We start from the raw sequence: 25,093 nt of genomic DNA, 5'->3' as shown, positions 1-25,093 counted from the left end.
CTTCGCTTGCCTGGTAAGCTGTTGACCTCGCAATCGATTCCAAATGCGCCGCAAAGAACGGGCTTCAAGAGGTGATAGGACACAGCCCTGTAGGATGCCTCATTGACCCTACGACCTCTCCGTTTTGGCGTACATTTGCAATTTTCAAGGCCACTCAACCGAGAGCACTGTTTTTCTCGCTTGCCTTGATACCGAACAGGCTGCCAATGATTTTCCAGACCAATTAGACCGTGAGCTACATCTTCGGTGTCGGCTGCAGAGACAGCGAAAGCCTCAGCGGAGACCAGGACCTTGGTATCATCACTGCACTGCCGCTGTCCTATTCCCCGTTAGGACTCTTGGCCTCACCCACAACTCGTGCAGGCGGCCGGCACTTTTCTAAGCATCCAGTACTTTCGACAAGTGAGTTCCAGAAACTCGGTTCGTTTCATGAACGAATAGGTAGCGAACTGTACCGCGCTAGGACTGTATGAAGGGATGCAACGAAAACGAGTAGAACTCGTTTAACTCGAAGCACTAGTTTACTTCGTAGAACTAGTTTTCTACTCGTGGCAATCGTGCAAACAGCAACAGCTTGTCAGGGGATGCAAGGAAAACGAATAACACTCGTTAAACGCGTTTAACTAGTTTAACGCGTTTAATCAGTGTTGCCACAGGTGGTTTGTGGTCATTTTACTCGTTTTTTACTCCTTTAACTCGTTATTTACTCGTCCCCTCATACAGTGCTCACTCTGCTCACCCATGAAGGCCCAGTGCCTGGCACAGCGATAGGCACCTGTGCCGGAGCTTTCAAAGAAAGTGAGTTTTACTGAATCTATCATTGACTTCCCTGTGGGCTCGTGAGCAATTGTGTCGGGGTAGAGGATGCCCACGTTGGTGATCACCGGGCAGCAGCCGCGGGCGTCCCTGTAGAAGGGGCTGTTGTTGATCTCCGCTGGGCAGCAGCCGCTAATGTCGGGCCACACGACGGGGCAGCGGGCGACGCCGAGGGAGATGCAGAGGCAGATGCCGAGGGAGAGGCCGACGGAGATGAAGAGGGACGAGTTTTTGGAGTTTAAGTAGTTCCCCTAATTTTACGCGTTGTCGTTGCATGCCCAAAGGGGATGGCTTGTTTTCGTGGACATTGTGATCTCTTGTGGACATTGTGACCTCCTGCGGATAATTGCGACCTCCGTGGACATTGTTGGAAAACATCAACTCTACCTCGACATGTGCTCTCCACTATCTTATCTTATCATATTTCCCAAACAGTTATCACTTTATTTCTCGAACTATTCCTTTCCTCACTTTGGAAACTACTCAAATATGTTAGTTCTTGAACAATAAATTACTTTTAGAAATCTACTTCTTCGGCAACACATCAACCGACTCCAACAGACATCCCGGACATCCGGGATAATCGCGACCTCCTGGCGCTGAAGAGTAGGCAGTCCGCGGGAGATCGCGATTATCCCGGATGTCCGGTATGTCCGCGGAGGTCGCGATTATCCGCGGACATCGCAATCATCCGCGGACATCGCGACCGGCGAATCATCCCCATAGGACTCAGACCGGTAGGATGCCTTTTGGGGCTGCTAGCACATCGCCGTTTCCGGAGACACTCAGCTTATCTGCCGCGGATCGTCCACCAACGAATTTCATGTGTGTTCGTTCTTTGAGTGAGTCGCTAGTGTTGCTCTCGTGTTACTCGTGCAATTAGTTTTACTCGTTTCGGTTGAGTCCCCCGAGGGCACGAGCGTACAGAGCAAGCGAGAAAAAGAGTGGTCTTTGTTATGTGGCATTGAAATTGGAAGAACGGCAAGGAATGGGAGGTCCTAGCGGCCCAATGAGGCATCCTACAGGGCTGAGTCCTATCACATCTTGAAGCCCGTCCTCAGCGGCGCAGTTTGAACAAAACGCAAGGTCAAGAGCTTACAGAGCAAGCGAGCAAACGAGTGATCTTGCTGGTGTGGTGACAGCCGCAAAAAAAATCTAAGTCAATACTCCGCAGGCGATTTCGGAACACGGTCAAAAATATATAGATAATAATATTCCAAAATGGTTTTTTATTTGATTTTTTGTCCCAGACGACCAACAGCAAATTGTTTCCCGTTACTCTTGTTGCCAGGTAGGCAATTAAGCGTCTTTAGTGGTGGGTGGTTTAGTAATCGATCACCTCCACCTCCTCCTCTAACAGCTCCTCCACCTCCTCCTCCACTTCGTCCCAAATCTCCTCATCGTCAGAAGTAACACCGCCACGCAGCTTCGCCCGAGCGGCCTTTTCGGCATCACGTTCCGCCGCACGCTGCTGGCGGGAGGTGTGCCAGGCATCGCGCTCCTGCCGGCGCTTCGCAACAAAGGCCTCCCAAGCGACCTTCCTGCGCGCAAGGTCCTGCTTGCGGTACTTGACGGCGTATTGGCGCAGGTTCTTTTCGATGTCGCGCTGCTTCTCCTTGCTCAGGAGTGTGGGTGGGCGGGGTCTCCAAAGGAACTGGAAAAACTTGTCCTTGGTCGCGTCTGTGCAGAGATGAGCAGGGGGGTGAGTGAAATGCGGTGGTTGAAGAGGGAGGTTTGGTCAGGGCGCATACTGGCCAGGCGCTTTCCGTGGAAGCTCCAGATGACATAGCCGTTGTCGGATTGCGGATGCGCCCAGTAGGTACTCGACGTAGCAACGAAGCGACCACTCGGGTCCCACTGCAGCTCCGAGGCCATGGAGTGCTGATCGGTACGCATGGACTCCAGATCGTCGACATTGTAGAACTCCAGCAGGCCGTTTCCGCCCGGACCGAATCCAGCAAGCACAGCCAGGTGGCCCTTGGGGGACCAGAAGACGTGGTTGGCCTGCCTCTTCTCCAGCACCTTGAGAAGCGCCACTTTGCCTCCTGTGCCCAGTACCGGTAGGCAGGTGGTAGTTGGTGGTGATCACGTGCGTTTCTGTGAGAGTCTGCAACAACGCGGTACCATTGGGGAGGGAGACCATACCCGGACCCTTGGTGGTGTAGAAGGAGATGTCGTTTCGCGATCCGCGCTCTTCCGTGGAGTGAATGACGGCGAAACGGTCGCCCTTGGGCTCCCAGGCAAAAGCTTCTACTTTGCCTTTCACGTCCACCGCCTGGTTGGTTGGTTGGTTGGTTGGTTGGTTGGTTGGTTGGTTGGTTGGTTGGTTGGTTGGAGGCGTGGGTGCACGTTATGATAGGCGGAGCGCGCGGACGACAAGGGGGAAATGTACCTCGAGCGGCACATCCTTTTCTCTCATGCGATAGAGTTCAAAACCGGTCGTGGTGGTCTTCTTGGTGGCTTTCCTTTCCACCTTGACGCACAGGTAGTCCCCAGCGGACTGCCAGTGCAAGCTACAATCCTATCCATGTGGAGGCGCGCCACTCCGTTAGTCCTCCTGTTTCCTCGCTGGGCGAAACAACAACAACGACCGACTTGCCGCGAGGCGAGGACAAGGAGCGTGGGAGGTGAAGAGACGCGTACAATGACTTTGAAGAGGTTGTGAGAGCGGAGGACGTTGCGAGACGGGATCTCGATCAGCATGACGCGGGCAGGCTTGTCGCCCAACTCTTGCCCGGGGATGTAACAGGCGATGACGTTGTTGGAGGGCGACCACTACGGGTTGAGCGGTGGGGAGGGAGTGAGACGCTGGACGTAGCAAGTGCAATGCAGCAAGCAGGCACATCACTGGGTTATAAAGGGGGGGGGGGTGGAAGGGGGCCACAGCGCACCTGGAAATCCTTGACACCGGGCAGCTTGAACGACTTTTTGTCAAGCAGCTGCATGGAGGGGGTTTCGTAGACGGAAATAGTATCGGCCCTACACGCCAATCAACAATAATAAGAAGAAGAACATAGCGGGAGGAGGGAAGAGGGGGGCGATGAAAAGCTGATGAAGGCACGTACGAAAGACGGGCAAAATATTTCTCGTCGTGCGACCACTTGAAAGTGGGCCAGGTCATTTCTTTGGACCCGACAAAGCCGCGCTTCTTGAGGCCGGTGTGCACGTCCCAGATGATAACGCCCTGCGGGTCCTTGGGATTGTCGTTCCTGGCAGCAGGCGGTGGATCACACACAGAAACATGAATTAATAAATAAATGGACAGAAAGGTTACGGTGGTGCATGGTGCGGTGGGGCCGCGGTAGCACCCGCGTGTGGTGAGCGTGTTTTGATTTGGAGAGGGGAGGGCGCACTGGGCGAGCTGGGTGGAAAAGGTGACGAGGTAGTTTTCGCGCGGGGAGAAGTCGAGAAGCTTGACGCCGGGGTGCTGGAAGCGCATGACCTTGTCCCACTTCTCCGTGCCCCACAGGATCACGCCCTGTCGATGGAAAGTGCCCAAGTACGTGCCATGGGGCGACCACGTGACGTAGGTCTCCGTCATGTCCTGGAACGCGCAGCCCCCACCCCCGCGAAATCGATCCGAGGTGATGATAAGTCATACGGTCACGCAGCTCCGTGTCCTCGCCACTCACAAAAATGGACTCACCTTCTTGCGGAAGTGCGTCTCGGCCTTCTTTTTGCCTTCGTTCCAGAAGATTTCAGTCATGTCCGAGTAGCGCAGAGCGTACTGGTCCCGCGCTTGGCCCGGCTCCTCGATAAGCCACCACCACAGGTTTTCCTGTGGTGTTGGGATGGAAGAAGGGTGGTGTGAGTTAGGATCTAAGTGTGGGAGAGTAGTGGGGGGGGAAATGGCGAAAATGGGTGGCAACACCAAACCTTGGGCTTGTAGGCGGGCATTTCGATGGGCTGGAAAGCGTCGGTGACCTTGTCGTAGACCTGAAAGTCCTCGAAGAAGTTGACCCGGAAGATGTGGGCACGATCGAGCTTATAGCCATTGGTCTGCTGCACGGCGTTGCGGGCTGCCTCGACAGTTGAGAACTCGACAAATGCGTAGCCCTTGGTCTGGCCCTTCTCGTCCGTAGGCATGAACACCTCGACGATGGCGCCGCCGGGGATCTGGCTGTAGATCTTGGTCACCACTCCCAGCAACTTGTCAAATTTTTCCTTGCCCACAACAGGCAGGTTGTCCACGATGATCGCGCTGGCAAAGCTTTTGTCGAGCTGCACCGGCGCCTCCCCCAGCACGTGGTACTCATCGGGGTAATCAGCGTCCAGCTCATCCTCTTCGTCGAGCTGCCGATGGCGAATCACCTGTGCGTCGGTCATCTTCTTTGTATGTGCACAAGACTGATTTGAAGCAGAACACCGCGGTTGCTCCTCCGGTCCGCGAGGGGGGGGTTCCCTCTTTTTTCTTCCAGACGTTTCGAAAAGGAAAATGGAATTGAAAAAAGCATGAAAAAGAAAAAGAAAGAACACGGGGTGCGAAGCAGCGGAACGACGCGCCAGCAGACTAGTCCATGTCGAAACCACGCCGATTCGACCGTGCCTGCACGAGAGGGCTGTCCTTCTGCTTCGGCGGAACACCACCACCACCACCACCACCACCACCACCAGCAGCAGCAGCAGCAGCAGCGTGGTTAAGGTTGGTTACGGGGTTGGTTGGTGGGTGGATGTGTTGGTTGTAAGTATCCACCTCCTTGGCCTGAACGGCGGGGCGACGACGGAGGACGGCGCGTACCGAGGAGGACGAGGAATGCTGATTGAGCGCTTGGGCGGGAGACGTGAGGGCGGGGCTGCCGGAAGGGGGTCCGATAGGCTGAAGTGGCAGCAACTTGGGCAGCTCGGCGATCTGGTCGTAGTAGAGGAGGAAGTTCTCCTTCTTGACCTTTTTCCAGTTGGTGACGTCGAAGAAGATGTACGTTCCCCTCTCGTACCCGGTGGTCTTCGCCACCGGCTCCGAGTCCACGCGGATGAACCACAGTTGCAGTGCCTTGTGGAACCGCCAATCGCGATTGTACCTGTTGACGCGACAATAGAGAAGTGTGTATGTCGTGTGCCGTGTGTCGCGTGTCGCGTGTCGCGTGTCATGTGTGATAGGCATAGTGGAAGAAGGGAGGAGTTAGCAGGCGCAGGCTGTTAGTTGCCTAGAAAGCGTAAGCGTAAGTTTGCACGGCGGCAACGTACAGTTCGACTGCGGCGGTGACCTGCAGCAAATCACGGGGCAAGGCATAAAAGGCGTAGATCAGGGTCTCGTCGGAGAAGAGCTGAACTTTGGACTCGGCAGGCTGCATGGGCGGTTGCATGTAGTAGCAGAGAGGAAGGTGGTATTCAGGCTCCTTTCGCGACGGTCCGTCGGCAAAGGGCGACGTGAACGAGGCGTACAAGCAGCTGGCCACACAACACACACATGAATACACGCCAAGACACGCACACGGGAGGTGTTGTTCACATCCCCAGCAGCACGTGAGAAGACTGGATTTGGGGGGGGGTGCTTTGGAGGGGTGATGCCCCTGGAAACAATCATCACAAGAGGAGGAGGAGGAGCCGAACGAAACGGGGGACGGGCGGCGTACTCCGGAGAATTGAGATTGAGCCCGAGGGTGGTGAGGTCGGTGCCGAGGGCGAGGGTGTTGAGATCGGGGTCGGTCATGCGAATGACGCTCAGTAACCCTAGCAGCCCAAACCTGTCGGGCACGGGCGGGGTCTGCTTGTTGAGGTTGTGTGTGTGTCGTGTGAAGAGATGAGAGAAGAAAACACGCATCGCATTCGCGCTGCACCCTCGACCAGTACTCGCCACCACATGTGGAGTGGCAGCACGGGGAAAGTGGGCCCACGAAAGTGGCACGTCAGTGGGGGGGGGTGTATTGAGGTGCCTTGGAGAGCGTTTGCGCCAGGCGCATGTGCGGCACGAACTGTTCGTATGGCTGCGAGGACCCCATGGGCGGCGTTGGACTGCGAATGCCTGCTCGCTCGAGCAGAGCAATTATTATTGTTATTATTGCTATTGTGAGGAGGCCTGGTGCATAGAAACAATGATGGATGGGTGGGGGGGGGGGTACGTACCGGTAGTGGTGTGCCCCATACTCATTTGCGCGAATGCCTGGCCGTGCTGGGAGTGTCCAACAACACCTTTGCCGGATGCAGCCGGAGCAGTGGCGGTGCCGTACCCGCCGCTCCCATGGAACTGCGGATTCATGCCCAAAATGGCGTTCTCATTGAGCTGCTCGCCGGCAACGCCGTCTTGGTGTCCTCCGATTGCGCCCATGCCCTCACCCTGCTGCTGCTGCAACGGCGGAAATGAGCTTCCGGTCAGAGGAACAGCAGCCCCAACATGGCGTGACAGCCATCGACGGGACCCGAAGGGCTGACTGGTCCCAGGGACGCAGGCACGCAAGTACGAACCTTGTAGCCTGCGGGCGACAGTGTCGGAAAGTCCTCCGGGGTGAGGCGAAGCATCTGCTCCTTTTGCTGTTGTGCCATGCCCTTGTGTTGCATCCCTGCGCGGCAACATCGCACATGTCGAAGACAAGGGGGGGGGAAGTAGTAGTTAGTTAGTGGAGAGTAGTACTCGAGAAATGAGGAGCTCCACGTGAATAGCCCACGAGGAGTAGACCCCCCCCCAAATCAAAGCCCCACGCGTACCCAAGGCAGGGAATTCGGTCATGTCGTGCAACGAGATCTCCTGCTTGCCCCCCGCTACACTTGCCCCAGGCGCTGCCGCTCCCACACGAGCAGCTGCCAAGCGCGATATATATATATAGAAATGGGGCGGTGATTACGGGGGGGGGAAGGGGAGAGGAGGTAAATTAAAGTGTTGGGAGGACAGCACCATTCCCGTGCGGGCTCGGGGAGCAGCAGCAGCAGCAACACCGCTTCTCGCGAGGAGGAGGAGGAGTACCTTTGGGGTCCAGGTTAATCGGCATCTGCTTCATCGTGCCGATAGGTGGTTGTGGTGTGAAACCGTTGCCGTTAACAATGCCGCCGCCGCTGCCTGCACGGGAAAGGGGAGGTGCGGTTAGAAGGCTGCTGCTGGCTTCTGGACGGCAGCAGACAGACACGTGAAAGAGCAGCGCTCGGCACTGAGCAGCGGCATTGACGGTGGTGGGCGTGCCTTGACGATTGATCATGGTGAAGAGATCGACCGAAGGGTTGTACGAGTTGGAGGTCGAGGGCAGCGAGATCGCCGACTGACCGGAGGCACCTCCCTGCCGGCTCAGCTGAGCCGAGCCGATGGGCGGACTCGAGGCCGTGGGAGGAGGAGGATTAAGTCCGGCTGGCCCCACCATGCCACCATGCGACGCCTGTGGTCGTGCCAGGCCTCCACTGATATTCTGTACACCACCACCCAATTGTGGTTGTTGTTGTTGTTGTTGGCCTCTGCTCGCCATGACCTGCCCCGATCGCGATCCGCCCATGCCTCCTGCCACACCTGTTTGGCATGCACCAAACAACATCAACGCGCGTTGGGTAAGATAGGGAAGGGTAGGCGCTGTTGTTAAAGAGACACAGAGCCAAGAATGGGCTCGTTCGCATGCCGCACACGACACTCACCCCAACCTCCAAATTTCGTAAACGAGAGGTGGGAGCGACGACGACGTGGCGATGTCGTTAGGTGCTGGGTGTTTGGTGGCCGAGGGCACGCGCGTACCGAGCTGACCGATGCCGTGCATCGTGGGTCCCGGGCCTGGAGGACCGCTGTGTGCCATCGACATGCTTGGGCCAGCACTTGACGCACCATACCGCCCGAGTCCGCTCGCCTCTGATGCTGACACACCGGCCCCGGATCGCGGGCCATTAGCGCCCGCGCCCGCGCCACTTCCACCACCAGCAGCTCCCCCAAGAGAGGCCACGCCGACAGTTGTCATGGACAGAGTGCCAAGACCAGGCACCACGGGCGCTGGACCCCGGCTGCCCATTGACGCCAAGCCATGCGAGGCCTGCACTGAGTGCACGCCTGGCATCGTCGTGTTGTGTCCTGCGCACGCACGCACGCACGCACACACACAGTTGTCATCAGGGGCACGTGTACATTCACGCAACAGAGGCATCATGCAATCATTTTGAACATCAAAAGGGGGGAGGTTCGCACCTGGAAACATGGCTGCCTGTTGAGGGACCGCAGCAGAAGCAGTGGGTGGTGAGGGGTAGGAGGGAAATCGAGAAGGAGAGGCCGGGGGCTGCAAATGGTCGGATCCGCCCAAGACAGATGCGGCACTTGCTCCCGGATGTGGCGGCTGCCCGCCAACAAACCAGGATTATCAGTGCGGTTCAATTTCCTGCTGGGGCAGCTGCGCGCCGCAGCGGAGGCAGAGGTGTTACCTCTTTCTCTTGTCTGGGGTAGTAGTAAATTTTGGGATCAAAGTCATCTTCATCGTGTGTCTGAAAATTATCCTTGAAGTAAGCCAGCTTGTCCTTGCGAGGATCGAGATGGGACTGTTGGGCTTGTTGTTGCTTCCTTGCCGCAGCCCCGGGGGGTCCCGTCGTGGTGGTTCCTCGCGAGGTCATCATTTATTTTCTGAACGCAACCGGCAGGTTCTGCTCTGTTCTTTTTTTTTCCCTAACGATTTTCTAGGTTTGCGGTTGGTCGCTAGCCCTGGTGGATGCGGTTGCCCCACCCGCTTGGGTGTGTGTCCTTGTACTCATCCCACTCGCGCGTCTTGCGAAGAGCTTCGTCATTTTCGTCTTCATCTTCGTTGTCGCTGTCCTTCGCGGCTCCTTGCGGAGTTGATTTGGCCGCGAAACGCATCTCGACTGCAGCGGCCTCCTCAACACTCACCGTGGGCAAGTTCCACGAGGGACGGAACACCTCCCGTTGCTTACGCTCCCGCTCGGTCGCCTTGCTTGGAACCTGCCCCTCGCCAAGTGGCACCAACTGCATTATAAACAATTAACATCAACCATCAGAAGAAGAAGAATGCACACGTCATCTCGACGTCGCACTGTGTTCTCACAGAGAACGGGGAAGGCGGGAAGAGATCTCACCTTGGTGTCTTCCTGCGCGGTCCTGGGTCTCTCCTGCTGGACCCTCTTGGCATCCAGCTCGTGCGCTGTCTCCGAAATGGACATTCTCTCAGCAAGCGGCAGCTCCTGCGAGCCAAGAGTTGGGATAGGGATTGGGGGGGGGGTTACAGCAGGCCCCTCTTCCAGCCCGCGGGGGGTGTGTGTGTATATGCGGTGAGCGTGTGTGTAGGTGTGTATGGTGTGTATGGTGTGTCGTGCCTGCTCAATGGCCTCGAGTTCGTGGATGGCCTTCAACACGGCAAGTTGGATGGTGTTGAGCCAAATCTCTCTCTCGACCTCCTCGTCAGCGTGCTCCTCGTCTTCCTCATCGTGGCCAGCCAAGGCTGAAATTCCTGACTCGATCCAATCAACACCACAAAGATGCAGCAGACACACGAGGAGAGGGGGACGCGGCCAAACCTCGCCGTTGATGCAGCTCTTGCAATGCCAGCTGCAGCTCGCGTTCTCTTCGGGCGCGGTTGATCCTTTCCGTCCGGCGTGCTGTCGGTTGGAGCTGCGTCTCGCGATGCCACACATTGAGGTCCTGGATATGCAAATATAAATAAAAAAATAGTAGAATCCGTACATGGAGGCGGTTGGTTGGGGGGGGGGATGTGGTAGAGGGGCAAAGAAGTGAAGAAACCTCTCGAGTGAGCCCTTCGTGCCGCTCTAGCTCGGCGAGGAAGGCGGAGAAACACGCCTTTGAGACGAACACGTCCCCCCCACATGTGGAATGCACTACAGTGAGTGTCACACACACATACACACACACGCATGGAACAACCGCACGACGCACGACGCACGACACGTGCTGCAGTTCCGCACCTGTGCTCTCTTGAGGTGGTGGGCACGCTTGGCCAGAGCGGGCAGCTGCGCAAGCGCCCCACCCAAGTAATAGGGCACAAGCAGGTACCTGGTGCACCACCGAGAACGGCCGTGTTGCCAACCGAGGGTTAAAGGGTGCAGTGCGGGTTGGGGGGGGGAGACGCAACTTGAGGGTGGAGGTGTTGAAGTCATCCAAGCGCTCATTACGGGAGAAGAGAGCTGGGAGGGCTGGCTGCAAAAGGGCGTTGCAACGTTCCCAAGCGCCAAAAACTTCTTCGGCCTTTCCTCCTGCCCCAGCGTCCAGGGAGCGTTGGCGTTTCCACGCCTCGGCAAAGGCGGCAGGCAACGTTATACCGCTGTGGTGGCCCTCCATCGTAGTAAAAAAACAAAACAAAACATGTTTTGCTTTGTTTAGTGGCATTTTTCATTCGTACGGCCGGAAGAATGGAAGAAAAGAAATGAACAGAGAAAAAGAAAGCTGCTGGTCAAAAAATTACGCGCCTACAGCCTGCAGGGCGCTGATCATCAGGGCGAAGCCAACGACGAGATTGCTCTAGTTTAGGCTGGCGAGCGAGGCCTGTGGACTAGTGTCGCCATCTATTATTGCAAGAGGGGATTGGTACATGAGAGAGCCAACAAACCACCAGAGGAAGGGAACAATAACAGCAACATACATTTTCACCAGGCAATCCTTCGACCCAGAGACCAAACGCTCGCCATCGGGGCTCCAATCAACTGCATAAACCTGGGCGCACAATACACAAAGCGCCAAAGGTCCAACGTAGCGTTGAGTCGTGCAACGCGTGGAGATGCATGGGTACGACGACGTAGTCGTACCTCATCAGCGTGGCCAGGCAGGTCCGTTTTGATCTTCTTGGTGCGGGTGTCCCATATCTTGAGCGTGGAGTCCTTACTGCCGGAAACAAGCATACGGGAATCGGCAGCCCACCCAATCTGGTACACGGCGCCGACATGTCCCCGAAGGTTGCCCAAAAATCTGCACCCGCACCAAGAATACTATTAGAATTTTGATGAAAAAAAAAAAAACAACAACAACAAAACTGAGATGACCATTCGACGCGGTGTCTCCTCGCGACTCGGCAGTGAGAGAATGTGTACATACTTGCCATTGGAGTCCCAAAGCTTAATTGACTTGTCAAACGAGGCGCTCGCGATGAGGCGGCCATCAGGAGAGAACGAAGTGATGTTGACTTGTTGCTGTTGGAAGTGGAAAGAGAAGAGGACACGTGTTCAGGCACTGCTTCAACACCAAGTGCCCGTGTCCTGTCAGAGGCCAAGGGGCAGGTACCTGGTGGCCCGTCATGCGAATGAGCGGCTTCTTCGAAGAAGCTGGCTCCCACAAGAAAAGCGTATGGTCATCAGAACACGACACCTGGACAATTGCACGCACGCACGCACCAACAACACGCGAGGGAGGACTCAGTCCGTGTTGCGGGTGGAGGGATAGAAAAACGGCAATGCTGCGATAGAGGCCGGAGGGGTGTGCGGTGCGGTGCGTCCATACCAGTTTCTCGGGTTTGCCCTGCGTTACGGCCAGCCATCGCTGCATGGCTGCCTGTTGGGCTGATGGTGGAGAGAAAAGGTGAGAGGCGTCTGGAAACAGCCATGCCCAAGTCACATCTGCGAAGCTGACCATCTCTCTCTCTCTCTCTCCCCCCCTCTTTCTCTCTCTCTCTGTCTGTGTGTGTACCTTCTTCCTTCGTGGCCGGAGACTTGCCCGTGTGATCATGAGCCCCCGTTCGAAGGACGTAGTCCGTGTTCAGCGAGAGCGAGTTGACCCAGTGAGCATGGCCGGCCAGAACTCGGACCAGTTTGCCACCCTGCGCAGGTCACACCACGCAGGGGGGCAAGGACGTTGTCAGCACGCACGCACACGGGAGTGGGTGGCAAGTAGCGACGAAGAAGGGCCACGGGAGATGTGACCTCAGACGCGTTGTAGACGCGGATGGTCCGATCCTGGGAGCCGGAAATCAAAAACCCTTGCCCGCTCCACTTGAGGGAGGTCACAGAAGCAGCGTGACCAGACAGCGAGAACAGGAGATGCCCGCGCAACGAGTCCCACACTGCACAATCGGCGGTCAGCGGCGACGAGATCCTGTGCCACGAGAGCACACGAGCAGGGAGCAGGGAAGGGCAGACTCACCTTTGATTGTGCCGTCCTTGGCGGCTGAGGCAACGCGTACGCAGTCGGGGTTGAGGTGCAGAGGTTCCCATGCGAGGGCGTTCACCCACTTGGTGTGCCTTGTTCGTTGTTCGGTGCATTCACAGCAGCGTTTGGGGATTGGAAATTGCGCGCGCGCGCATGAAACCCGACACCAGGCGAAGCGTTCATCGTGGGTGGTGGGTGGGTGGGTGGGTTGGGGGGGGGGAACCGCGCATGGGCATGCATGAGTCATGTGTGCCATCATCATCATCATCATCACCAAAGTTGGGGACCCACTTGGGGGCAAGCGCGAGAGGGAGAGCGACAAGGCAGCCAATTCGGCGGCGACCAGAGGATACACGAGAGGGAGGGAAGAGGAGGGGTGAGGGGTGGGTACCGCTTGAGGGGTTTGCCGATGGCCTGGCCAGTTACGGGATCCCAGATCCGCACGTCCTTGTCCATGCCGCCCGTAGCGAGGCGCTTGCCATCCGGAGACCTTCCATTGTTGGGGGGGAGGGGGCGCTTTGGTTAATAGCCAGCCAGCCAACAGCCACAACAGGGCGGCAGCACCCCCCCCCCCATTGGCCCACTTTGTTGTTGTTGTTGTTGTGAAGAGGCCGAGCCCCACCTAACCGTGCCGACGTGGCTCGACGGTGGAGGGGAGCGAAAAGGAGCGTACCAGGCTGCGCACAGGATCCAATTGGTGTGCCCGGTGAGCGTCGCCAGTGGCGTCTCGGTGAGAATGTCCCAGAGGCGGAGCGTTGCATCACCGCCACCAGTGGCCAGCTGGCGACCATCCGGGCTGAAGGCGGCCACCAGCACGGCTTCCGTGTGTCCTGTGGCCATCGCGCCATCCACAGCATATGCGCAGGATGCCATGACGGCGAGTGAGCAAAGGGGAGGCAAGCAGCACGCGGCCATTAGTATGGGCTACAGGAGGGGCTCCCACCCTCGAGCGAAGTGGTGCAGCGCGTAGCGGCCCGCACACGGAATACAGCCTGGCGCGATGCAGCAGCCCACCCACGTCAGTCGAACCGCCATCTCGCCACAGCATCTGGTATGTATGGCATGAGCGAGCACGTACCTGCGGCTGATAGACAATACGCACAACATCTTCCGCCGAAGAGCGAGCTTGGATCGCTTGCTTGATTGACTCGACAAGCTCCTCCTCTTCAACAAAGAACGAGTACGGCAGTCGCTCCTCCTACACGCACGCGGGATCAATAATTTCCTTCGTTTTATTATTGTTGTTTCCTTTTTTAATAAAAAAAAATTAAATAAGAAAATAATGAAAACGAGTGCAGATGGGAGGTGGATCGGAACGCAAGAAAACCAAAACAGCAGCCTTGGGGCTGCCATCAAAGAGGGAGAGGCGCACATGGGCGAGGAGATCATTGAGCAGAAGTTCGAGCTGCTCTGTGGTTGTTTCCAACGGCAGGTCCAGCTGTGGTCCTGTGGCGAAACCGTCCGCTGAAAAGAACTGGGCAAGTACGGTGCGGTTGGTGTCGTCTTCCATCTCTCTCTCTCTCCAGTTGTTGGCAAACCGCTGGCCCGCAGCGGAAGAAAGCAGGAAGCCGCCGGGCAGTACTCCGGCTTTTTTCTTGTTTTTCTGCTGTTTTTTCTGCTGTTTTTTCTGTTGATTTCTTTGGTGGTTTTATGGACAGGTAAATTTCATGAGAGGCAGAAACAAGCTTAGCGTTGTATGTACATCGATGCCTCCTCGCCGGGGGACCGCAAGCAGGGGACCTACACGAGACGATGCCAAGAGGAGATAGGGAGGGAGGGAGGAAGGTGAATTGCGTGCTCACTTGTTCACAAGGCGAGCTGGCGGCGCGTACTCAAGAGGACGAAGGTCGGTCCATCTGGCTGGTGGCGGCCCAGCGCGTGTGCCACACACGTGTCCAACGCTGGACAGCCGGCGAGGCGCGCGTGCGCTAGTAGAGCACACACATCCAACAGGAGGAGGTGGTGGAGGTGGAGGTGGAGACTTGCCGGCTGACTACGCCGTGCGCGGAGGCCGGCGTGATGTCTTCACGGTGCGGGCTTCGTGAGGCCTTGGTAGGTCGAGGGTGGTGCGCACTCCACATCTGCTTGCTTCGTGCTTGCTGCTGCTCCCTTTTCATCGCACCGCGTTCGGCGGAGAGGCCCATGAGAGGCGCGCGTTCGGCCTTGGCTCCTCCGCTGGCGTAGTAGGGGTGCCCTGAATCATCGTCGCCGTCATCGTCATCTCCTTCGTCGCCGTCGTCGTCGTCGTCACCTCGCGGAGCTGCTTGGTTGGCAGCAAGGAACTGCGGAGGTGGTGCGGATCGTCCGTCTGTTTCCGGATCTGCGGAGGACAGTCGCGACCCTTTCTCACGCTCCCGCTGGGAAAGGAGCAACTGTCGCTTCTCGCCCAGGAAATCGTCGATCATCTTGCGGAGAGTGGCATCCGGCATCAGGCGCTCCGCTGAGATGTAGTCCCGCGTGATGGGAGAGGTCCCGTGCCGCCCCAGCCACTCCTCGATCGCCGCTCGCTCGTATGTGTGTCCTGCACCACCGCCCACCACCAGCCACCACCCACCACACCAGCCACCACCACACCAGCCATCACACGGACACACCACGCCCGGGTTCAGCACCCCACACAAGAGCGAGCCACCGCCAGCAAATCAAACCAACACAAAAAGAGAGGAGCTGCTGCCCCACCACCAGCCACCAGCCACCACCCACCACACCTGGACAAAGCCAGCCCTCCCTTTGGCCGAGAAGACGTTGCTGGCCAAGAACAGATTGCTGCTCGTATGGTGAAGGAATTGGATGCAGCAGCAGCAGCAGCAGGGTATGGTACCGTCCTCAGCGATGCACGGGTCGCGCATAAAATCTTGAGTTATGGGGCATATGTACTCCTCGGGCACGCCCTGCTCATCTAGAGTGGTCACCAGGTGTTCGAGGCTGTAGAAGCTACTGATGCGCTCCATCTTGCGAGGGAACAGGCAGGACTCCTAGCTGGGTCAGATCGATGGGGTTTTGTTTGTTTCAGGCAAGCAGTTGGTGCACCGATGTTGGCCGATCTTCTTGCTCTCAGATCTCTCCTCTCTTCCTATCTTTGTTTGTTTGGCCCAAACGAAAACTCACCAAGTACGGGGGGGGGCTGTGAAATTTCACACCAAGAGGGCAACGCACGAGAGGAACAAAAGAGTATAAAATGAAAATAGTAAGATACGAAATCAGAAACAGGATTGAGGATGGAGCGCAAGCAGCAGCGGCAGCAGGACGGCGGCGATGGTGGCGGTGGTGCAGCAGCAGACCACGTCATGACCGCGTCCTCCGAGGAGGAGGGCCGCCTCCTTGCGCTTTGCGAGCCTGACCTTGCCGCTCCCGACCACCACCCGCGAAACAAACGCCGCGCGGGAGAGTTCGACCCACACCTCCTCTCCCGCCTGGCCTCCCTCACCACCGCTGCCGCCACTGTGGCACCTCCCGTCGGCACCCAAGATGCCGCCGAAGGCCTTCCTCCTCCTGCTGTGGCCTCTGGTGGTGCCGGCGGCGGCGGCGGCGACGACGACGAGTGGTTGGCGTTCCCCGTGGTGCCCACCCACGCGCCAAACTGGGAGGGTGTGTCCACCTTCCCCCCACCCGCGCCCTCTGCGGTGTCGGCGTCGTCTCCATTGCCTGGAGGCCTCCATGCAAGTGCCTCGGCGTCCATGACGACGACGACAACGACGACAACAACGACGATGGGCAGCGCCGTGTCTTCTTCGTCGTCGCCGTCGGTGCCTACGACCGCGGGTAGAGGCAGATCGGCGCGGCGCTATTCCATCGCCGTGGGCTCTACGGCTCTGCGTGATCACCTGGGCGGCGGCGGCGGCGGCCCCCGCCCTGCGCCGCAGCTGGCCTCCGCTGCCTCGGCCGCTGTGGTGAGATGGCCTCCTTCCTCGGGCGGCACCACCACCAACGCGATGGTGGGCACAGCGCCGCCGCACAGGGGCCGGGCACCCACGGGACCTCTCCCTCTCTTGCCTACTCCCGCCCTGACCGCCACCGCCGATCTGCGCAAGTAACCCCCGCCCCCCAATCCTCCTCCCACACACCGGTCCCGGTGGCGGCTGGCGGCTAACCGAATGGGTGCTCCTGTTTCCATGCGCGCCGCGCGCGCGTGTGTGGTGCTTGTGCGCGTGCAGGGAGAGGAACAACAAGGGCGAGGCGGACTACCAGAAGCTTCGGGAGCTTGCCCTCAAGGAGGTACCCCCCCCTACTTCGCCCCCCCCACACCCACCACCACCACACCTGCATCCTGCTGCTGCTGCTGCTGCTGCTGCTGGAGAAGGCCCACAATACTGGGTGGGTGGAGGGGGGAGGAGGACCACCCCCCCTATTCCTGATGAACTGATTCATACTTCTTCGGCTGGTGGTGGTGGTGGGGTTAATGTTTCTTATATTTCTATTAATATTACGCGGGGGTTGGCCCTGCAGGACTTCGATGACCTGGAGAAGCGGCAGGCGCTCTACAAGGCCGGGCGGGACAAGCTCGGAAGGCAGGTGGTGGTCTTCACTTTGTACAACCTGGGCGAGAAGGTCGACTTCGAGCGACTCCTGCTCTACATCATCAAGGTCATGGACAAGGTGCCCCCCCTCCCCCAATGATGGTTCTCTTGGCCAACCACGCAGCGCGGGCGCCCCTGTGACACCGAGTCGGTGTTGCCAACCTCATCTCTCATCTCTCATTCTCTCTCGTACCTCATGCCCTTCTGATCGCTGTTCGCTGGTCGGGTGGCGCGCAGCTGGTGGAAGAAGAGTACGCGCTGGTCTTCTGCCAGACGCACATGACCACCGCCCACCGCCCGCCCTTCACCTGGCTCCGCAAGGCCTACGGCATGTTCCAGGTATATAGATAGATAGATAGATAGATAAATAGATAGATCATGCCTCGCCCCCACTCGCTCCCGCCCCCCGCCCCCCGCCGCTGCCCAATGCTCTCGGCCGAGTGGTCACCAACTCACCCCCCCCCCGATTGGGGTTCACCGGTGCAGCGCAAGTACAAGAAGAACCTCAAAGCGGCCTACATCATCCACGCCTCGACGCTCGTGCGCATGACCCTCAAGCTCTTCAAGCCCTTCATCTCCAGCAAATTTTGGAAGAAGCTTGTCTACATCGACCAAGTCACCGATATCTACCAGGTGGGTGCACTTGCCCCCCCCCTCCCTCCTCTTCCGCTCTATCCCTCCCCCCCGCGCCACCAGCCACCAGCCACCACATCTGTCCACCGCCCACTCCGTTCTCCACTCCCGCTTCATCGCCCGCTTACGCTGCGCCGTGGCCTCACGCCGTTGGCTTCCATTCGTGGCTTCTTCCCTCCCCTTCCTCCCTCCGGATCCGCAACAACAGTACATCCGCCCGGACCAACTTACGCTGCCGGACGAGGTGCTCACCTTCAATCGCGAGAGCCGCGCCACCCCCTTGTTCGGCCTTCCGCTGGCGGCTGGGTGCGCGCGTAACCCCACGACCTCGCTGCTGCCCATCGTGTGCGAGCGCGCCTTCGAAGTGCTCGACACTCGCGGTACCCTCCCGTGCACTTGGCTCTTGGCGTGGCCTCGCCTCACCCCCCCCCCTCTGCGGCGCGGCGCCCACACACACACACACACACACCTGCGATCGTGGCCACACACGCTAAGGGGTGGAGCTGGAGGGCATATTCCGAGTGTCTGGCAGCACGGCTCTGCTGAACGAGCTCAAGCAGCGTTTCGACCGAGGTGCGTGCCTTCTCGCCTGCCGTCGCCGCCCGCCATTTCGTGGGCCGCGACCTTGGTGATCCCCGTGTGTTCGGCTGAGATGAAATGTGTGGCCTTACTACGCCACTTGTGTTGGCGTTGTGTCGGCTGCATGTGCGTGTGTGATGCGCTGCAGGGGAAGACGTGGATCTGGGCTTCGCGGAAGTGCATACGGTGGCGGGTCTGCTGAAGCTCTACCTTCGAGAACTGCCCGAACCACTCATGACTTTCCGCCTCTACGAGCCCTTCATCACCGCAGTGCGGCGAAGTCGCGAGTGGACGGATATAGGGTACCCGCCACCAGGCCCACCACCCAGCAGGGAGGCATGAGAAGGCGCTGGTAGCAGCAGCAGCACCAGCACCAGCAATAGGGGGGGGGATGTCTTGGCCCGCGGGCAAGTGCGGTGCTCACCTCAGGTGCTGCACGGCGTTGCGCGCGCGCGCTTTTCGGGCGTGCGTGCGTGCGTGCCCCTTCAGGGACGAGGTAGCAGCGCTGGTGCGGGAGTTGCCAACGGAGAACTACATCTTGAGCGCGCGGCTCTACACCCTGCTGGGGCGAGTTGCCGAGAATGCGGACAAGAATCTCATGAACGTCAACAACTTGGCCATCGTGGTCGGACCCAATGTACGTCCCCGCCCGCCCGCCCGCCCGCCCGGGGGTGCGACGGACTCACGGTCCACTCCACGTGCCCCGCGCTGTTCGAACCACACAGGTGATGCGAGCACCCCCCGACGCGCCCGCCGATCGCCTGATCGTGGACGCCGGGGCAGTCAATACGCTGGTCAAACTCCTCGTCCAGCACTGCCGCACGCTCTTCCCACCTGACACCGTGCCCCTCTAGAACTAGCTAGCTCCCGGCGGACGTCGTCCACACGACCACCAGACGTCGGGTCGCACCAGAACACACACACCTCGGGGGGGGGACGATTGTCCAATGTTTTATTTACAGTTGTCTGGCAGACCTCGTGCCACTGTGCAAGCTTGACACACGCCTGTCGGCGGCCCATTTCTCTCTCTCTCTCTCCCCCTCCCCTCTTTACGAACCGCGTAGCCGGGACAGCATGACAAAGCTCGTGGCAAGCCCTATCACCGACAGGCAGATCACGGAGCTGGCCGTCCGCCGCCTATGCTGCCGTGCCAAGCTCACAAGTAGCTTCTGCATGTCCACCGCTCCGTCGGCGGCGAGGGAGAGGGGTGTCGCCTCCTGCTGATCCTTGGCCTCCACATCGGCTCCGTGGTGCAGCAGCAGCTCCTGTGTATTTACCCCCCCCCCACCCAAAGGTGCGTCACCGTATCATGAGCTCGAAGGCGAACTTGGTTGGGTTGGGTTGGGAGGAGGAGGCAGCGGGACGGGAGGGTGGGGAGGCGGTTGGGCGGTGGTACCACGATGCCCCAGGCGGCAGCGCGTGCTTCCTCGCGCGTGGCACGAGCCGCCAGGCCGACCGCGTGGTGGAGGGCGGTGCGACCTGCGCTGTCCACCGAATCGACGCCGGACCTCTCGTGGGCGAGCAGGAGCGCTGCCACGTCTCTGCACACGCGCACCCGCCAGCCACCGCCAGCCACCACGGATGGTGGTGGTGAGGACCCGCACGCGCGCAGGCCGCCAGGGAGGGGAGGAGCTGCACAGGCCAAGCAGACGAGCGAGAGCTGCGTGCGTGCATGGGGGCCTTGCTTGCTTGGGGAGAGGGGGGAGAGGGGTGGTGGTGGTGGTGCGCCGGTGTACCGGTGCAGATGGAGCACGGCGCACGAGAGCGGCGTGCGACCGGCGTCGTCCCGGAGGTTCGCGTGGGCGCCGTGGTCAAGCAGGAGCTGCACCAGCTCTGGGTCGCCCCGCGCGCTGGCCAGGTGGAGCGCCGAGGCGCACGGCGCAACGGCGGCCAAGGCGGATGGGAGCGGGAGCGACGTGGAAGGCCGCCGGTGGTTGACGTCGAGGCCGCTCTCCAAAAGAAAGCGGACGATGGCAGCGCTGCCCCCGAGCACGGCGTAGGCCAGCACCGAACATCCGAAGCGGTCGCGCCCGTGCAGGTCGGCACCGGCCTCCACGAGAGCCGCGAATACCTCCTCGTGCCCTCGGCGCGCCGCCAGGTGGAGGGCCGTCCACCCCGTACCCTCCTCCGCGAGGCCCACCTCGGCCTTGTGCACCAGCAGATACACCACCAGCGCCACGTTCCCCTCCCACGCCGCTGGCAAAGAGCCACGCATGCACGCACCCCGCACACCACACCATATATACACACACATACGGCATGAGTCACGAGCCAGGGATAGGTACACCCAGGGAAGTAAGAAGAAGAAGAAGAAAAAGAAGAAGGAACCACGGGAGGGGAAGGCGGAAGGGGTAGGTACCCAAGTGAAGGGGGGCGAGGCCTTTGGATGATTTGGTATTGGGGTCAAGGCTGTAGGTCTCGAGGAGCTCCCGCACCAGCTCGAAACTATTGCGGGCGATAGCAACGTGCAGCAGCTCGGCCCTTCTCAGCTGCGCCACGGTCGTGTTCGTGGCCATCTCACAAGATGGATTTTGTTTTTTTGGGTTGCACGTCTATTTATTTTGTGAAAAAAAAACAAAAACAAATAAAAGAGAAGAAAAATTGAAAACAAACAAAAGAGCAGAAAAAGTCAGGCATGCAGTTCACAACCAGAATCATCATCACCTGCATGTGGTGCCAGAGCAAGATGTCCATTTGTTGGTCTTCATTCTCACCTCAGGGATGGTTGAGAGCATTGAAGATTGCTTCAAGCCTGCCAATCCCTCCATCAAGATCAGGCCAGCCTTTCCACATGCTAAGAAGCTGTGACCAGAGCACAGGTCTTATCTGGTTGTTGAGATCCAGTGAAACATCTGTACACAAGAGGGAGTTGTAGGACCCATCTGTTGCTTCATACAGTCAAGGAATATACATGTGTGCATGCCTAGTTTTACTTACCACACCAACCCACACAGCTCCTTTCTTACCCACAATTGCCACACTGGCTCCATTGTCTGGCTTCACTGGTTGTGTGATCACATGGGTCTCATCCAGGCTGTGCTTCTACCACAATGTACAGGCAGCTGGTTGGGTCCCTGTGGTCTTTGGTGCTCCCAGTCCTCCTATGTCCACAACAAATGCACCATGAACAGATCAATAGGTTGAGTGTGAGGAGTAGTTTGCAGCCTCACATATTTGCCACAGGTTCATTGGCACTTTTTCGCGGGAGAAAATGTGGAAAATGGGTGAAGAAAAGTGCTTCGTGGTTGGCTAGCGGCAGAACCAATCCGCGTGCTCGATCGGCAATTAATTTGTATAGAGCAATACAATTATGTGAGGAGCAAACAGTACCTCGTTCCCTACACGACTACGATGCATCAACAACTACAGCTGGCGGTGGCTCTGGCGGTGGTGCTGCTGTTTGCGGGGTCATCCGCGGCCTTGGCCGAGCCATGGGCCTTGACGGCGGGCGAAGCGGCCTGCCCGGAGCTGCCGTATTGCAAGAACAGCTACGACGTGTGCCTGGCCTACGCCGCGGGCTCCTACTTTGTGGGTCCCGACTCCCCGCCCTTTGTCAACTCCACCTCTCCCCAACGCCAGCTCGCCGCCGCCCCATTCCGCTTCGACGGCGAGGGCTCGTTCGAGGTACCACCTGCCTACCAACCCAACCCCTCGTCACGACCACCCCTCACACGGTGATGAGACGCACGCGCACTATTTTATCGGTCTCCTTATTTTTCCGTGGCGGTGTCTGACGCGTGTGCACGGAAATGCAAAAAAAAAAAAAAACAAATAAAAAACATAAATACTATGCAGGTGCAGGGTCTGTCGATGATCTTCTCGCGGAAGAAGAGTGATGATGCCGTGTTCAGCCTGGCGGTGTTCTTCTACGAGGCCAATGCCACCAACCCGTCGCTCCCGGGCGACGTGCTGCCCGGGTGGGAGGGCGGGCGGGCGATCCAGGTGAGCAGGAGCGACAATGTGTCGCCGGCGGGGGCCACGATCACGGCCCCGTTCTACCGCGTGGCCGGCGCCATCACGCCCTCGTTCAACCTCTCCGCGGGCACCTACTTCCTCTCGGTGGCCAGCTTCGGCTCCAAGCCCTCCAGCAATGACGGCTCCTACCGCATCGCCGGCAGCAACATCACCGGCACCCACTTCGCCGCCTACCTCGGCATCCGGCCGAAGGGCACCATCTACCCGGCCCTCCAGGTCAACGCCACCGACGCCTGGACCGTACCCGACCCCAGGGGCGTCCTCGCCTGCGTCTGGTGCGCGCGCCGCTTCATGGCTCTGTTCATTTATTATTTTTTGTTGTTCTTTTGTTATTATTTTTGGTTATTATGTGTTATTTTGTCGGCTGCTGGGTTTCTTACTTGAGCGCCTCCTCACACACGGGGACTCGCATGCGCGCAGGCCCACGGGGACGGTGCACCGACCGCAGGGCGGCAACACCACCAACACCACCACCACCACGGCGGGCAACACCACCACCACGGCGGGCACCACCACCACCACCACCACGGCGGGCAACACCACCACCACCACCGGCGGATCTGGCGGTGCGGCGCTCCCCTCCCTTCCCTTCCCTCTGTGATCGATCTATCTTGGTGGCGGCGAGCGGCGGCGGGGAGCTGCGCTTTCGCTGCGCCGTCGGCTGACCGTTGCGGCGGTGGCGGCGGTACCGCAGGTGGCTCGAATCCGACGGACTACCTGGTGCGCTACCCGCTCGCCACGGACCTCAACAGCCTGAGCCCTGCCGGGTTCATCTCCGGCGTCTCTGCAACCCTCCAGCTGCCGCTCGACGCCCAGATCGAGATCGTCGCGGTACTTGCCCCGCCGCCCCATGCGCCCCCACGGGTGTACCACGCGCGTGCGCTGGGAAAGGCGCCAAGGCTCACCAGGCATGCGCCTCCCGCCCCGCCCCGCCCCCCGCCCCCGTACAGGCCCGCCGTGCCCAAGTGACGATCACGACCAGCAGCGCTGAGAGGGCGTCCGCTGCTGCGGAGCAGGGTACGCTGCTGGACTTCTTCGTCTCCGGTACCGACGGGGCCTCCTTCATGGAAAAGGCCCTCAGCGCCAAGCTCGCCGATCTGCGCGCCAACAACGTGTCCATCGCCTCGGCTCCCACCACCGTCACCGCCGACGCCTCCTCCGGCGCCCTCCTCCGCCCCGCGGCCTTGGTCTCCGTCGTCGTTGAGCACCTCCTCCTCCTCCCGTGGTGATGGCTCTTGCGCCCCCAGGGGCCCAGCGTTGCCCCCACCCTTGTAGCACCACACGCTTATTATTAAATCGTTTCTCATTTGCCAACGTAAACGGCGATTGGTCCAATGGCACTCCCCACAACTCCGCAATTAATATACGCTTCCGGCCCAAATCCCGAGATGACTCGGTCCCTTCATTCTGGTGGATCCTTCCCCCCAACAAACCGTAACAACAACATGACCGAGAGGATGGGCCTCCGAGCGTCATGTACACGCCACCGCCACCGCCCACCATTGCCTCCCTCCACTCCCTGCAGGCCCACGTGGGGATTACTAACAGTCCCCTTGGTTTTTATTTTTATTGCTTCTTGGTCCCGGTTTTGTTTGTTTGTTTGTTTGTTTGGGAGGAGCAACAGTCGGTGCGGTGCAGCTGGTGTTGCTCGTCGTGTGCGTCGTCGCCGCCTTTTGGACGAACCAGGGTTCCGCCACCCTCGTGGCCTACATGGATTTTGGTGTGATGCGGCCCTGCCACCCCCTCCCCCCCTCTCTCTCTCTCTCTAACGTTACTTGGCCTTTGGTGCAACCACCATGGGTGGGGGGTGGGGGGGGATTAGAGAGTCAAACGAACTTCCTGTTGATGAAGTCAGGGACGTGTCCCTCCGTGGCAGGGTTCCCCCTGACCAACATGGTAATTCGCCCCCGCCCCCGCCCCGCCCCCTCCCCTCCCCTCCCCTCCGGTTGGGTTATGGTGGGGCGGCGGCGGCGGCAGCAGCTGCGCTACACAACACCAACACCAATGGCCATGCACTTTAACACCAACAACACCAACAACACCAACAACACCAACAACAGGCCACACAAGACGCGTCCAACCCGTCCCAGGCAACGTGGCAGCAGCACTCGCGCGGCAACTGCTCCACCGGAGTCCTCAATTTGGTTGACCCAAGCATCGAAGTCAGTACGTCCTCCTCCCCCCCCCCCAACCCTCTCCGGTTCTCCTTTCCGCGCCGGCCTGTGGTGCCAATGCGTGGCGGCGGCGGCGTGCTGACATGGCCGTTCATTCCGTGTGCGCGTGCGTGTGTGCGCGCATGTGCGTGGTCCAGAGCTGGGACCTTGGAAGTTGTACGAGACGGGCGAGATGTCGTTCACGGGCTGGTTCAACTGGGACAGGACTGGGCAGCTCATCTTCATCAGATCGAGCGGGGACCAGGTGGTGTTCAGCGTGTCGCAAAGCCTCCCACAAGGCCGGTTTATCCAGGTCACGTTCCCCGAAGGGCTCGAATTAACTGGGAACCAGCCCTTCAACGTCACCCTGAACGCTTGGATGCACTTTGGCTTCTCGTATGCACCCTCCCCCCTCCCCCCTCCCC

The 25,093-nt window shown here is 59.1% G+C and overlaps 8 protein-coding genes and 1 pseudogene across 8 annotated transcripts; 3 read left to right on the top strand and 6 right to left on the bottom strand.

The window, feature by feature from the left end:
* Positions 1-2,140: 2,140 nt before the first annotated feature.
* On the bottom strand, positions 2,141-5,142 carry ACA1_233090 (eukaryotic translation initiation factor family protein; the record flags this gene model as incomplete). The annotated part of the gene is given in 11 exon segments (XM_004340957.1): positions 2,141-2,496; positions 2,568-2,861; positions 2,875-2,913; positions 2,962-3,091; positions 3,209-3,316; positions 3,460-3,591; positions 3,708-3,795; positions 3,882-4,025; positions 4,170-4,360; positions 4,463-4,594; positions 4,693-5,142. 11 exon segments carry the CDS (start codon positions 5,140-5,142, stop codon positions 2,141-2,143), a joined length of 2,064 nt encoding a protein of 687 aa, XP_004341005.1.
* A 184-nt stretch (positions 5,143-5,326) lies between these two features.
* Positions 5,327-9,321, bottom strand: ACA1_233080 (NOT2 / NOT3 / NOT5 family protein; the record flags this gene model as incomplete). The annotated part of the gene is made up of 14 exons (XM_004340956.1): positions 5,327-5,518; positions 5,555-5,834; positions 6,001-6,204; positions 6,390-6,500; positions 6,730-6,778; positions 6,880-7,090; positions 7,219-7,313; positions 7,459-7,530; positions 7,715-7,807; positions 7,859-8,147; positions 8,208-8,245; positions 8,465-8,791; positions 8,906-9,050; positions 9,136-9,321. 14 exons carry the CDS (start codon positions 9,319-9,321, stop codon positions 5,327-5,329), a joined length of 2,292 nt encoding a protein of 763 aa, XP_004341004.1.
* A 267-nt stretch (positions 9,322-9,588) lies between these two features.
* Positions 9,589-11,014, bottom strand: ACA1_233070 (uncharacterized protein; the record flags this gene model as incomplete). Its single annotated transcript, XM_004340955.1, has 7 exons — positions 9,589-9,664; positions 9,799-9,903; positions 10,073-10,169; positions 10,237-10,360; positions 10,460-10,516; positions 10,642-10,729; positions 10,809-11,014. The coding sequence occupies 7 exons, from the start codon at positions 11,012-11,014 to the stop codon at positions 9,589-9,591; spliced, it is 753 nt and encodes a 250-aa protein (XP_004341003.1).
* Positions 11,015-11,142: 128 nt separating this feature from the next.
* ACA1_233060 (Notchless-related, putative) lies at positions 11,143-13,651 on the bottom strand (the record flags this gene model as incomplete). The annotated part of the gene is made up of 11 exons (XM_004340954.1): positions 11,143-11,149; positions 11,316-11,386; positions 11,479-11,638; positions 11,765-11,859; positions 11,951-12,034; positions 12,167-12,225; positions 12,353-12,482; positions 12,586-12,725; positions 12,806-12,903; positions 13,203-13,301; positions 13,485-13,651. The coding sequence occupies 11 exons, from the start codon at positions 13,649-13,651 to the stop codon at positions 11,143-11,145; spliced, it is 1,110 nt and encodes a 369-aa protein (XP_004341002.1).
* A 1,088-nt stretch (positions 13,652-14,739) lies between these two features.
* On the bottom strand, positions 14,740-15,762 carry ACA1_233050 (Ubox domain containing protein; the record flags this gene model as incomplete). The annotated part of the gene is made up of 2 exons (XM_004340953.1): positions 14,740-15,332; positions 15,633-15,762. The coding sequence occupies 2 exons, from the start codon at positions 15,760-15,762 to the stop codon at positions 14,740-14,742; spliced, it is 723 nt and encodes a 240-aa protein (XP_004341001.1).
* A 267-nt stretch (positions 15,763-16,029) lies between these two features.
* On the top strand, positions 16,030-19,378 carry ACA1_233040 (RhoGAP domain containing protein; the record flags this gene model as incomplete). The annotated part of the gene is made up of 10 exons (XM_004340952.1): positions 16,030-16,841; positions 16,966-17,026; positions 17,258-17,407; positions 17,566-17,667; positions 17,815-17,961; positions 18,170-18,341; positions 18,457-18,534; positions 18,689-18,842; positions 19,030-19,181; positions 19,266-19,378. 10 exons carry the CDS (start codon positions 16,030-16,032, stop codon positions 19,376-19,378), a joined length of 1,941 nt encoding a protein of 646 aa, XP_004341000.1.
* Positions 19,379-19,589: 211 nt separating this feature from the next.
* ACA1_233030 (ankyrin, putative) lies at positions 19,590-21,056 on the bottom strand (the record flags this gene model as incomplete). The annotated part of the gene is made up of 4 exons (XM_004340951.1): positions 19,590-19,805; positions 19,937-20,081; positions 20,277-20,736; positions 20,900-21,056. The coding sequence occupies 4 exons, from the start codon at positions 21,054-21,056 to the stop codon at positions 19,590-19,592; spliced, it is 978 nt and encodes a 325-aa protein (XP_004340999.1).
* An 835-nt stretch (positions 21,057-21,891) lies between these two features.
* On the top strand, positions 21,892-23,744 carry ACA1_233020 (uncharacterized protein; the record flags this gene model as incomplete). Its single annotated transcript, XM_004340950.1, has 5 exons — positions 21,892-22,164; positions 22,342-22,790; positions 22,936-23,081; positions 23,210-23,346; positions 23,466-23,744. 5 exons carry the CDS (start codon positions 21,892-21,894, stop codon positions 23,742-23,744), a joined length of 1,284 nt encoding a protein of 427 aa, XP_004340998.1.
* Positions 23,745-23,960: 216 nt separating this feature from the next.
* ACA1_233010 overlaps positions 23,961-25,093 on the top strand; it is a 5,526-nt pseudogene continuing 4,393 nt past the window's right edge.

Source organism: Acanthamoeba castellanii (assembly GCF_000313135.1).
Source record: "Acanthamoeba castellanii str. Neff unplaced genomic scaffold scf7180000084762, whole genome shotgun sequence".
NCBI classification, from domain to species: domain Eukaryota; phylum Discosea; order Longamoebia; family Acanthamoebidae; genus Acanthamoeba; species Acanthamoeba castellanii.
This window is presented reverse-complemented; position numbering and strand designations above follow the sequence as displayed.